The sequence below is a fragment of the Coffea eugenioides genome, chromosome 6 (genome assembly GCF_003713205.1).
Source record: "Coffea eugenioides isolate CCC68of chromosome 6, Ceug_1.0, whole genome shotgun sequence".
In the NCBI taxonomy this organism is placed as follows: domain Eukaryota; kingdom Viridiplantae; phylum Streptophyta; class Magnoliopsida; order Gentianales; family Rubiaceae; genus Coffea; species Coffea eugenioides.
In genome coordinates this window covers 42,601,318-42,615,506 of record NC_040040.1, presented here as the reverse complement: position 1 = coordinate 42,615,506, position 14,189 = coordinate 42,601,318, and the positions used below count along the sequence as shown (strand labels likewise).

The 14,189-nt window shown below is 36.1% G+C and overlaps 1 protein-coding gene across 1 annotated transcript; it reads left to right on the top strand.

Annotated features, from left to right (window-relative positions):
- Positions 1-5,041: 5,041 nt before the first annotated feature.
- On the top strand, positions 5,042-10,937 carry LOC113775022 (cationic amino acid transporter 2, vacuolar). Its single transcript, XM_027319734.1, has 14 exons — positions 5,042-5,669; positions 6,011-6,212; positions 6,473-6,557; positions 6,996-7,136; positions 7,215-7,333; positions 7,409-7,505; positions 7,591-7,763; positions 7,892-7,958; positions 8,171-8,329; positions 8,617-8,890; positions 9,110-9,218; positions 9,384-9,496; positions 9,819-9,894; positions 10,254-10,937. Exons 1-14 carry the CDS (start codon positions 5,459-5,461, stop codon positions 10,408-10,410), a joined length of 1,983 nt encoding a protein of 660 aa, XP_027175535.1. The 5' UTR covers positions 5,042-5,458; the 3' UTR covers positions 10,411-10,937.
- The last annotated feature ends 3,252 nt before the right edge of the window (positions 10,938-14,189 follow it).

Below are 14,189 nucleotides of genomic sequence, written 5' to 3'. Positions count from 1 at the left end.
GGAAGGCATTAATCTCAAATCTTGTGGGCAGTAATATCAGCCATTGTACTTGTAGATAACTTTCCCCACAAATTGCATGACTCCGTAATACCAGGACTACTGGTGCAGTTTTCAGCCCGTGCTTTTATCGAGTCACGCAATCAGTTCCCTCTAACCACTGAACAACTCTCTGATTGTGCCCTTTATATAAAGCCTAAAGATTCACAGATATGTCATTGCAATTCAGTTTGGCAATAACTGCAAGATCTCGCTATGGCTTCACGAGATCTTGCTAGCATGGGAATGCTGCTTCTGATATTTTTATCTGTTGGTTCTGCTCATAGTAGACTCCTTTTAGATCCCAGTGAAGGAATATCACCATCAGCACTCCCCGCTGAAAACCGCATTCAACCAGTTGATGACTGGAAACATGATGATGACCAAGCCAGTGAACTACTTGAGAAGCCAGCCAGTGAACCTGAACCATGGGGATATGTCACTCGAGACGGAGATGATTTAGTGGAAAAGCCAGTTAGTGAACCATGGGACTCGGATCACCAAACTGATGAATTGTTCGAAGATCAGGCCAGTGAATCATCGGGCTATGTTCCTCCAGGACCAACAGACTTGGAGCACCCAGCCAGTGAATCTGAATCATGGGGTTATGTCACTCGAGACGGAGATGATTTATTCGAAAAGCCAGGTATTGAACCATGGGACTTGGACCACCCGGCCAGTGAACCTGTACCATGGAGAGATGTCATGCGAGGCAAAGATCAATTATTTGAAAAGCAGCTTAAACAGAAAAACGCACCCGAATTCTTAGCTCCCAAGAATAAGGTTGAACCAGCAGACGATGATTTCACTGGTGAATTGGCAGATATTAATCCGGAAATCAACCAGTAAACCTATAGTTCTATTTCGTAGCAGAAAGGTGGATGGGATTCCTATAACAATATACAAATAATGTACCAACTTTCCAATCATAATGAAAACTTTTAAATCTGGTAACAATAGACTTTGCAGTCGGTAGTGGTTTGCAGCCCAAAAACAATCAAGCAATGAAATTAATCTTATGTATCGACATTAGTGAAATAGAAATATAAAAATAAGCCTAGACCTCAAGAATGCAATCTTGATAAATGCCACTCATATTTGTTTCCTTCAAATTCCTTTCAACGAATCATTCGGTTGAGAAAGAACTTAAGATCGTCTACAGCTAAACCCTTGCACAGAAACATCCTCCAGTGTGTTCATTTTCTTTTTGGATTTCCCTTCTAGATCATGGTTCAAAGTTGCGGTTGTGGTCCGAACCGTTTTACATCAGTTCGACATATTAGTCACGGGCTCAGCTAGATGCAAATTTTTGAAACATTTAATATTCTAAAAATTGTAAAAAAATATGATAAACAAAAATAATTAAAAAATTAGTAAAAATAATAAAAATTCGAATTGACTCGAGATGACTCAGGGCGACTCGACCATTTCTATCCATCTCGAAGTCATTTTGACTGATTTCTGGGTGACTCAGCCGAGTTCTCGGCGATTCATTATTTCGGAGTTATCTCGTCTCGATATCGGAACGAAAAGCCCCATTCCAGTGACAACCCGGTCGAGTCATCTCTGTCTCGGTCGAGTCTTTGAACCATGTTCCAGATGGCATCAAAATGTGTCTGGAAACCATTTTCACCCAGCAATTTGCTGACAAGAATTGCTTATTCTAGACGTTGTAGCTGTTAAAAGAACTAGAATACAGGCTCCAAGAGTGCAAAAATTTTAGTTTCAAATTGTACAAATATGGTTGATGGCCGGATTATACATCCCCATATGCCCTGTGATATGCCTTCTATAAAAAAGAAAAGGAAACAACATAAAATCTTGTTCAATTATTTCTGTGAAATTCTTGGACATGATTTCCATGTACACATTTCCACTAATCCTAGTCCATAATCAAACTTGGGAATATCTAAAAGATCCTAGCAATCATACTTCCGAAGCCATTATTAGGTAATTGCAGGGAAGATTACGTATGGACCTTGTGACCTGAACTTCTGGAGTTCAATGGTGCAACAAGTAGAGAATAAAAGTTTAGCTTATAAAGTGAAAAAAAAATTATAATTTCGAAGAATGAATTCTCATGCGGGTACTTTGGTGATTGACACGAGGAGATTGCAGCCATAACCTATTCATTATCTGCCAATTTTACTTTAATGTTGCAACAGTCGATATACTCAAGCTACACAGAAAAGCTCATACAAGCTATTTGATGCTCTCAAACGTATTTGCCATTTGCAGAATAAGCCTAGTCCATAACTAAGCTTACACAGTCATGCATCTCTATGATATTTTTTTTCTCAGTAATAGAGGGGAAAATGATGCTGCATTCCGAGTTAAAATGAGGACAACTGTCTGTGGCATTTTGGAAAAAGAATACTAAGCTATATCTCCAATATAAAATGCACCCATAAGATTCGTATTTTTTTTAACAAAATTTTCAAGGAATCTTGAGGATCGAAGAACAAACATATAAATTCAAACTGCAAGCTAATATTCATCCTAGCCAGCACACCAGTGCACAATTTTTCTTCACGGCACAACTTAACTTGTGTTCCAATCCTATTAATTAATTCTCTAATTTTCCATACCAAACTGAAGAGGCTGTGAATTCATGCTTATCCAAGTTTTTGTTGTTTTGTACGTTTATGCCATTTGTAGTATATTTTAGTCCAGAATTAAGCCTAGACTAGGTCAGTTTTTTATCTGTATGATACATACAAACGTACATAGTGCTATTATGCGATTGGACTGCCATCCTCGCTCTCTCGCACATAGCGCTATTATGCTAGTCAAACTGTTCGATTGCTCAACTTATTTAAGCTGTTTGCGTTCGATAACGACTTGTTGAAACTTTTATATGAGTCGAGTTTAAAAAAACATTGGCTTGATAAGTAATCAAATGAACACTAGTCTTGTTTGCGAATTTAAACGATCGTTCACGAATTTAGGCCTAATTATCATTTCATAAAATTTAGGATTAGATGGTTCGTTTAGCATTGAATCTATTGATTATTTGAGAGAAAGAACTTGAATTTGAACTTCTTGAGCCTATTTGAGATTGGCTCATTTATGTTAAACGAAGCGAATCTGAGCTCGAACTCAAACTAGTATTTTAATTAATGAGGCGAACACAAATGGAGATTTCAAATTCGAAAATTATCGAGCGAACACAAACCTTGTTCGAGTAGTTTAATGAATAGAGTTCAAACATGAGATATCTAACTTAACTCAATTCGTTTACAGTTCTACTCGCATACAAGTCAAGCAAATTAAAACAAAGAGCAGTTCATAAAAAAAAGTAATTTATTTGTCAATTTTATTTCTAGTTCGTGCATTTCTACTGTCACTTTAAAATTACAAATTCCTTGTTTTAATAAACGTATGCACACACCAAAATCTTGCAAAGATTCACAAAATTTTAATAAGATTGGATCCTATATTTTTACAAGACAACAAGAATTTTCACATATTTATATGCCTAAAGAAATAAACAGAATTTGCACAAATTTTAAACTAAATCTTTTTTGCACTGAAAGCAAATCATGTAAAAATTTGCCAATGAAAAAGAATGGAATCTTAAGCCCGAGAGTGTAGGAAGAGGGCGACCAATTGGAATTATTGGCTTTTTGTTTGGTTCTTTTTTTTTTTTGTCAACACAGGGGTGTCCGGGTCAAGACCCGAAGGCGGCCCGACTAATCCCCTGCGCCTGGAGTACAGCGCCACCCCAACCGCACCCAGGCGTTAGATGAGGTTCGATCCCACGACCTTGCGAGTGGTTTTCCAGCCGCAGACCGGGTGATCTAACCCCGGGGGCTTTTGTTTGGTTCTGCCAACAGGTTTTATAAGTAGGAATGGTAATAGAACGCCCATGCTGTAAAGTTTTCCTTGACCCTCGCCCCGTCCCCTACTTCCCTTACCGCCATCTCTCCCTCTCTCTCCCTTGCCCCCCATTCCCACTAGTGCCTTTACCGCTACTATTGGCTAATTATAATTTTATTTTTTTATTTTGACATTATTTATCTACATATGTAATATCAATAATAATTTTGTAAATCATTCTTTTAAATTTTAGCTAAATATTTAACGTGAAATCAGTATAAACTTTATTTTGATATTTTGAATTCATTTCTCCATATTTAATAACAAATATGAACTTATAAGCATCATTTTATTTTTATTTTTATTTTTGATAAACAACTTACAATATATGAAAAAATTCAAATAAACTAAAAATAGTCTAATCATCTTTTTATCATACAAATTATGATACCTTTAATTCATAAATCATAATATATATATATATGTGCACATATTATTGATGTGTATTTATAATGTATATATCTTTAAAATTATATCTAAGTATTTATTTTTTTAAAACTTTATTATAACGAAAAAAGAAAAAATCCCCCCAACTCCCCAACACAACAACAACAAAACCACCCAAAACCAAATTAGAGTGGGGAAGGAACTCTTGCCATCTCTTATTTATGAGTATCCGTTTCGAGAATCCAAAACTCTCGTCCAATCCAAGCTCACCCTCGCTCCCCTCAGGAAAGGTAGCAGCATTCGGCTTAAATTAACTGATCCATGCCTCTTCTTTGAGAATCCGATACTCTTATCCAATCCACCAGTCTTAGAATTTTTGAGTATCATATTTCCAACTCAGAATCTTTTTCTTATCAACCAACTTCACCCCCATCAGTCCTAAAAAATGCTATTACCATTCATGAGACGCTTTGCATCATAAACTATTGCTAGGAAAGCACCCGTTTATGCCCACCACACGTGAATTTGCTTTGTTTGAACAATGTGGTGAACATCTTACTTAGTCCCATTTGAATCTGAAACCATTGAATGTTTGACGACATATAATAATTCTATAGGCTTCCTTTTTGTCACAAACATGCTAACGTTAGCCAACTAACTCATGTCAGAGAGACCCCACATAGCATGACTAATAATTGATCTCTTCCCACAGACAAACAACCCAATTGGGCAAAAATAAGTTCCCCTGTAAATTCAATTCAATACATCATTGCTTAAAGTAGATTCTTTGCTGGATTCTTCTATATAAGCATTGCTGAATCTATCCGCAACCCCTCCCCCCACCCCCCTTCACGTCTGCTTCCCGGGGCCTAACACACAGAGAATCTCTGCCGAATCTCTCTTCTGGGCCGCTGGGATTTGCAGAATTCTCCTTCTCTAACCGTGTACCAGCAACCCTTTTCTTCTTGCAGCATAAGGGGAAAATTTTGGTTAAAAGATTGAATTTTCATTTTGCAATCCCCGAGCTGAAGGTTGGAACTTGGGAAAAGGACCATAAATTTGAAAACCCATTTGGGGAATTGAATGTTTTGTAGGGCTGAAGGTTGAAAAGAAAGGAAAAGATCGAATTTTTGGGTACCCAATTGGGCAAATAGTGATGGCCTTTGTTGCTTCTGATTCGCAAAAGAATGGATATGGTGGTAGTGGTGGAGGAGGAGGAGGATTGTTGAAAGGTCTAATAAGGAGGAAACTGGTTGATTCTGCTGAGTCAAAGTCTTCATCTTCTGCTTCTGGTGAACCTTCTTATCATCGTCACCATCATCATCAGTTAGCCAAGGCTTTGACCGTTCCTCATCTCATTGCCATAGGTAACTGTTTTTGATAAAAATCTTCTGAACGTCTTTTCTTTAGTTTAAATTTGTTTTGAATCTTTTTTCCTGTACTTTTTTTTCTTTTCTAGATCGCATATTGTTCAGAGCTTATTTGTTGGCTGATTTAATCCTGTTTTAGCTTTTTGTACTGACTTATATTGATTCATACTTACCAAGGACCATATTGACAAACATGGATGCTCAAAATTGAATTTTTACCGTAATATACTCAAACAACGTTAAATTTTGCAGCTAGTTATTGGGTTACACGTGTTGATGAAGTGATTGATTTTAATGATTTAGAACTTGTTCATGTTGCTTGGTTCTTCAATTTTCAGGAGTTGGTTCAACCATTGGAGCTGGGGTATATATTCTTGTTGGTACAGTTGCCAGGGAGCATTCTGGGCCGGCCCTCACTTTTTCCTTCTTAATAGCTGGTATAGCAGCTGCCCTTTCTGCCTTCTGCTATGCTGAGCTTGCTAGTCGCTGTCCGTCAGCTGGAAGTGCCTATCATTATTCATACATTTGTGTTGGGGAAGGGTAATTTCTTCATGCTTGTAGGTGTTTAATTATGCATTATTTTGCAAATAAAGTAGTTTGGACGTAACTTTTTTTCAATTAAGTTTTTAATAAGCATAATTAGATTGTGAAATTGCAAAATATTCTCTTGAAAATCAGAATGTCAATGGCATATCGGAATGGTGCTTAGAAAATCAGAATGTCAATGGCATCAATCTGGTCATTCCTCTTGAGGTTTGTGATCATTTGGTTGTTGATTTTCAAAACCAAATATTTGACAGGGTTGCTTGGCTCATCGGTTGGGCATTGATATTGGAATACACCATTGGAGGCTCTGCAGTTGCTCGTGGCATATCCCCTAATTTGGTATTATGCTTTCTCATCAAACTTCATGCTTTAGTTGGTTTATTTTGGTTTTTTGAGCCAGTCTAGTAATATCAATTTTATTAATTTTGGTGTCAGCTGCTCACTTCTCATTTTTGCAACCACATCATAATTAAATAAGTATGAATTGCTTGCATATATCAGTTTGACCTTTCCTTCAGTAGGATAATACTCTGGTGGTGTGTCTTATTACTCTTCTCCATTTATAATCATTTTAGTGACTCTTTGGACTAGGGTTATAGGGACAAAGCCTATGGCCTGAATAATGAGTAACAAAATGAAATCCTTATTGCTTGAATAGTCTTCCACTACTCGTCTCATCGCCTTCATTGATCATGTGTTTAGATGATTGGGGATTCAGAAGTATGCTGGTCCTGTCTTCTTTTCTGCAAGTTGATTAATTATTCTTTCACTTGACAGGCATTGCTCTTTGGAGGTGCAGATAGGCTCCCTGTTTTTCTTGCCCGTCAAACCATCCCTGGGCTTAATATTGTAGTTGACCCATGTGCAACAATTCTAGTTTTTGTTGCCACTGGACTGTTATGTGTTGGAATCAGGGAGGTATATCTTCTGAGTAGTTCCTGGATTATTCTTTCGAATTGATTTTATTCATCTTGTTTACACAAAATACTTTGGCAGAGTACACTGGTACAAGGAATTGTTACTTGTGCAAACATATGTGCAATGATATTTGTCATTGTAGTTGGTGGATATTTGGGTTTCAAGACTGGATGGCCGGGTTATGAACTTCCTCTTGGGTAAGGAATTTTATAGTTACAGTTTCATTAAAGTGTCTGTAATCAATTTTGTCATCATCTTTTATGGATTGTTAGGTATTTCCCTTTTGGGGTTGATGGAATGCTTGCTGGAGCTTCCACTGTCTTCTTTTCGTACATTGGATTTGATTCAGTTGCTAGTACAGCTGAAGAGGTACTTTTGATTTGGCTTGGTATTTTTTTTCAGCAAGATTTATTGAGGCATGTCATTCTATTTTGAGCTCTTAACTTTCTAACAGGTTAAAAATCCTCAAAGAGATTTGCCAATGGGGATTGGCTTCGCACTGTCTATATGTTGCATGCTGTATATGTTGGTCTCTGCGGTAATTGTTGGCTTGGTTCCTTATTACTCAATGGATCCTGACACTCCTATCTCTTCAGCATTTGCTACTCATGGAATCAACTGGGCAGCGTATGTAAATTTATTTTGTAACATTTTCAATGCGCATCAGTTTTTTTTTTTTTTGAGATATTAGGCATGTGAGGTAAATCTTGCATGTTGAAGTTTACCTAATACTTCTCTGTTTTGTTTCTATTCAGATATATAATAACTGTTGGAGCTTGTACTGCTCTTTGCTCAACATTGATGGGTTCTATGTTGCCTCAGGTATAACTATGATTTTTGACTTGCCAACTCTTAAAGTTGCACCTTTATGATGTTCACATTTTAGTTCGGTCGATACAAATTGTTAAGAAGATTATTATCTTTTACTGGTTGCCTCGTTGGTATAGCTACTATCTATGCCTCTCTATCTCTGTATATAAAAAAAAGGCCCATTTGCACACGAAAACATAATAATATCTTGTCTTATTTCTCAGCCTCGAATCCTTATGGCAATGGCTCGTGATGGATTGCTTCCTTCATTTTTTTCTGATGTTAGCAAACAGACGCAAGTTCCTGTCAAAAGCACTGTTGTGACTGGCTTGCTTTCTGGAACTTTAGCGTTCTTCATGGATGTCGATCAGTTGGCAGGAATGGTATGCTTATTATTGCTCTGAAATAATAATTTTCCAGGATTGCTCTATTCGTGTGCACGATAAGGTGGGTGTGTTATGCAGAATCAATGTGCTTGTGTCACTGTTCTGAACTCATTTCTTCATGCAAGAACTTACTATTACCTCATGGCTAGCCAAATGTCCGGAACAAGAACCACAAGACCCAATTTACCTAATTCTTCTGGACAGAGTCCTTGCTGAATTCATAAGACTTTGGAGTTAATTTGTATAGTGGAGTTGCATTTCTTGATGGATTTAGTTTCTTGCAGGTCAGTGTTGGCACACTTCTTGCATTTACAATGGTGGCGATTTCTGTGCTGATACTCAGATACGTTCCACCGGATGTGGTTCCACTTCCTCCATCTTTTCAGGATGCAATAGATTCAGTAGCTGTGCAATATGGTTGTAGCAGTAATAATGGGAAAATTGAAGTGGAGAATCCTAAAGTTCACATATCCTCTTGTGAAAGCACTCCACTTTTAGTTTGCAAGCAGGGAGCCGCTGAACATCCTCTATTAGAGAAATCAGATGCAAAATGTTGCTGTAAGTTTTCAGCATTCTTGTCAGAAATGTAATTTTTTTTTTCCAAATTCTAGTCAGAGAGTTTACTGAGATTACAAAGTGATCTGAAGATCCAAAATTTTCTCGCCTTTGGGTTAACAAGCTTGGTTTATGAGACTATTTCTTTGATATATAGAGAAGTCATTCCTGTACTTCTATTTGACTTTCCATATATTGATTATTGTTTTCTGCTTTTCACAGTTGTTGTAAATGAGGAGAACAGAAGGAAAATTGCTGGCTGGACCATTATGTTTACTTGTGTTGGTGTGCTTGTGCTTACATATGCTGCTTCAAATTTGGGCCTCCCAAGGTGGGTAATTTTGTGATACTGTAATATCCAAAGGTTGATTATGTAATTACTCAATGAAAGGCCAGAAAAGTATCATTGGAATGTTAAAAATACTGGAGAAGGTTGAGTGCACAGGGGCTTTTATCATACAATTGTGTAATTCATAACCCACTGATTTTTTGCCAGTTATCTTCGGTATACAACCTGTGGAATTGGTGGCGTTCTTCTTTTATCTGGTCTGGTAGTTCTGACTTTCATAGACCAAGATGAAGCTAGACACAATTTCGGGCACTCAGGAGGTATGCTCTGGTTATATGTTAGCTGGATCCAACACTTAGAGATGATTTGCGTATCTAATGCTTTCATTATTGCCATAGTATGGCTTGGTTCTTCTCTGAATATTTGCCAAAAATGAATAAGCTCATTTATGGACATGATTTAGTGGTGATGTTGTGTAAACGAAAATAGAAGTTTTTGAAGAGCTGAACATAAAATAGAACTCATGGTTCTGTTTGTGTTCGGTTCTTCAAAAATATTGACCTGTAGTGATTTTGATATCTTACTTAAGCTGTCTGTGGGAGTTAAAGTGTCCTAAAGTCTCTCCTTCTTTCCCTTGCTCAGGTTTCATTTGCCCATTTGTCCCGCTGCTACCAATTGCCTGCATTCTCATCAACGCGTACTTGTTGATTAATCTTGGGTGAGTACTTAGCTAGTTCTTATTCTTTTGGCTCTTCACTAGTCACGGATTCTCCATCAAGAAGCACTTGATATCTTTTTAGTGGAGTTTTACTCAGGTTTTCTTATATTTATGATCTTCAATACTCACGTTAATAACTCCCCAGTTACTGGACTCTCTATAGGTTTACTTCGATGAAATTATTGTCTTTGGAATCTCAAGTTCAGCATTTGGAATTTGTCTCTGGTCCTTCATTTGTTGGTCACCAAGATATAAAAGGGATTGATTTTTATAGCAAAATGTGTCAACAGCTTCATAGCTAATGACTGCTGTTTGTATTATTTTCATCCTGCTGCTCATGCTTATGCTTGCACGTGCAGTTCTGCAACTTGGATCCGAGTATCAGTATGGCTGTTCATTGGAATGGTTGTATATCTTTTCTACGGCCGTACGCACAGCACACTGCGGGATGCAGTTTATGTGCCTGTTGCCCATGTTGATCAAATTTACCAAAGTTCGGCAGGGTTGCTGGCATAGTGTCATCCTATGTGTCCTGAATTGAAATGGAAGAATCTCAGAAAAGCTGAGATAATGGTATTTTGGTCCATGATTTTAAAGCTCAAGCTTTAAACCATGAATTGCAGGGAAACTGTGTTCCTGCATTGTATAAAAGAAAGAATTGTATGTTTCAGATATCTGAAACATTTTTGTTGTATTCTTTAAAATAATATAGTGTCAGCATGTCGGTTACGTTCCTGAAGAAGGGGACGAACAGAAGCCAGAAGAAGCCAGAAACCGAAGAAAAGAAATGCATACGGGTATACTCAATATTGTAGCACGAGTGAAGGAATTCAATGTTTATCGACCACGTTTGTTGTCTGTAAATTAGTGTGGAATTCATGAATTAGTCGTTTAGGTTGCTGTACCAAAGGATGTAAATATTGTGGAAAGTTGAACAAATTGAATTCTTAGGAGGACTCTTGATGTATTTCTTCCTTTATAGCGTCTTTGTTCGCTAAGATTACAAGCACACGTTCAATGGACTTATCCTGTTATGATCAAAATTGCCTCTCCACAACGAGCTAAGCTGATGCTACTTATGTTTGCCATATTGGATCTGGAAGTGGAAGTATGTTTGCTTCTGACTCTAGGGAGAGCAGCTGTGTATTTCAGTAGTCTTGAAAGTGCAATTGTTTTGTATTAGAATACATTTTGGAAGTCATATGGAACAGCAAGATTTCGACAAAAACTAAGGGCGCATTTGATTAAAGTTTGGAATTTGAAGTCTGAAGTTTGAATTCATTAAATTATTGAATTGTTAAGCATTAAATCAAATACATTTTACTGTATATCACATTCAGTGATAAGTGAATAGTTTATCACTTATTTTTGGGAACGAGTTTTGTCTAGTAAATTCAGTAATACATAATTAATTCAGATGTTTAATTTTTTATTAGCAAATGCGTCTGAATATATTAAGATCTGAATACATTAAATTTAAGTGTTGAATTGTATTATGAAATAATATATTTTGAAAAAAGATTGATAAACATAAGCTGTGTTTGGATTGCATTTTCCGTCATTTTTCATGGAAAAATTACTGTAGCGATTTGATATATGTGAGGGAAAAAGGTGATAGGGAAATGTGATCACGGAAAACGACAATATTTTCCGACGGAAACAAGCAATCCAAACAAGGCAAATTCTGATGGTAAGTGAATATTACTCTCTTTTCTACACCAATTGAAAAAAAAAAAAAAGAAAAAAAAACACACACACACACACAAAGGAAGAAAGAAAGAATTGGAATCACTTAGAAGAAGGGACAAAAAAAAATGTAATTAAGGGTCAAAAAATCCATGGAGTAAACTTTCAGTTTCAAGTTGTACACCTTAGAGTTTCGTCTTCTAAATAAAGAACATAAAGAAATTAGGGAAATGGCGCAAATGATAGCTGACCTATTGAAAATTTTTTGTTTTGAACATTTTTTTAAGCTAAAATGGTCAATCAATCAATTAAAATAGACAGTACTTGACCAAAAGTGGTCAGTTTCACCCAATCTTTTTTTTTTTTTTTGATCGAAACAGGGGTGTCTGGGTCAATCCTTACGGGACCCGACTAATCCCCTGTGGCCCGGGAGAGGAGGCCCCACTCCACACCGAACACGTTAACAGCGGGACTCGAACCCTGGACAAACCAAGAAAGTCGTCATACCCTAAGGAGGGGGAGCGGACCGCTCGAGCTATCCCGTGGGGGCAAAGACCAGCCACGTAGGATGGCAAGTTGTGGGAGGCAGGGGTTAAACCCATGACCTCCAGCATCCCAAAGAAAGGGATGACCACCGGACCAAATGGCCAGTGGCAATCAGTTTCACCCAATCCAGTTATCAAAAAATGTATGCCTTCTTTATTAGTTGAGTACAAAAAAACTGTACGTTTTTGTTACTAGTTGACGATTTTGGCTCAAGAAAAATTTTTGTGACTAAAACTTTTTAATTTGGAAATTTAATGACTAAGATTGAAAGGGAAATATGGGCAGTCCAGCTAAAAAGTAACATTTTTTGATAGTAGCAGAAAAGTAAAATAAATATTAGGCAGACTAGATGAGCACTCACATAGGCCAAAACTTAAGCCAAACCAATTCTTTATTTAATTAACTTGTGGCTATGCTCTGCCTAAGTATGCTGGGAAAAGAGTTAACTATTAAATTAATGAATTGCTCGTGGAAGATTGTCAACCGCATATAAATTATTTCATCCTGGCATAGTTTTGGTCATGCATGTTTCAGTGGTGAAAGAAAACCAGAGATGGAGAGAAGACAATTATTACATAAAATTAATCCTCAAATGCAACTTTAGCACAATAATGAGACAGTTGAAGAAAACTATAAAAAGCTGCCAACATGCACTACACACTGAAATAAAATAATTGTATCTGTTAAATTATAGATATGTTATTTCTAGTACATGTTAAATCTGCAATTTGAACAATGATGTAAATTAAGTCGTGTTGGACTATTTTTAACAATTCGTTAATGAAATTTAATTTGATACTGTTTCTTAAGCAAGCATTAGATAAAAAAAATATATAAATAATCAAAATTACAAACTTTATCACTAAAATTACTTATTAGACAAACCATCTCCACATTTCAACACAAAATAGGAAAACAAAAATTATGCATTAGGTATATGATGTATATATGTACGTACATATATGCAGCTCCCATCTAACAAACTTGGCAAGAACCTCAATATGCAGATAACATCCATGATTTAGTGATTGATCTTCAAGAATAGCATACCACCAATTCATTCCACAGGAGCCTTAAAATGATCAACAATCTCAGATCTAATTACGTTATCTGTACCAACCAAATCGATTCAAAAAAATGTTATTTTTTTTTAAATTTTTGAAGAAGAACCATTATGTGTTGATCATTACTCATATGGTTTTCTGTTTCTATTTGGTTGATAAAATTAAATACAAAATTTATCCTAAATAATATTTCGCTTGCATCATAAACACATTTTCCAACCCACCTTTTTATATTCTCAATCACCTTTTTATCTCACATACATCACATCATAAAAAGTGTTACAGTAATTATTCAAATAATATTTCAAATAATACCCTATCCAAACAAACCAGCGCATAAAAGAAAGGCATCAAGAACACTAGGAAGGCATCAATGTGTGGAACCCAAAAGAAATGATTGTAAGAGATAAACTCCCACATAATAGGCCAATTCCTATATGACATTTCCTTAGAATAGAAAAATATACCAATTATTGTTTGTAAAGACAAAAACAAAATCAGCCGATTCTTTTTTCATTTGTCTTTCTGCTTTGTATTTCTATTTGCAGATACATAAATTTACTTGGATGAATCCACACCAAATTATTTTAAGTGATAAGCACTAATGATCACTTGTACAAAATTTTGCTGAAAAAGAATCAATAATTATATTGATTCATTGATTATTTTTCGTATAATTTTATATTTTTAAGTTGGTTGATAAAAACAAGTATAAATTCATTAAAGAAACAATAATTATATTGATTGATTGTACTTAGTTGATAAAACAAGTATATCTCATTCCACAAGCCAAACTCAGAAGGACACTACAACAAGAGAACAATTGGAAGAATGACCAGGTGCTTTAAGAAACAACTTGAAACCCACAATCAAGCAAGGAAGAAACAGGTTTAAAATATTCCAATAATAAATAACAAGTAAAAATAGAACATGAGAAAAAAACTACATTCTTCTCAATATAAAAAGAATTAAACATTTGAAAAAAAAAAAAGAAGTACA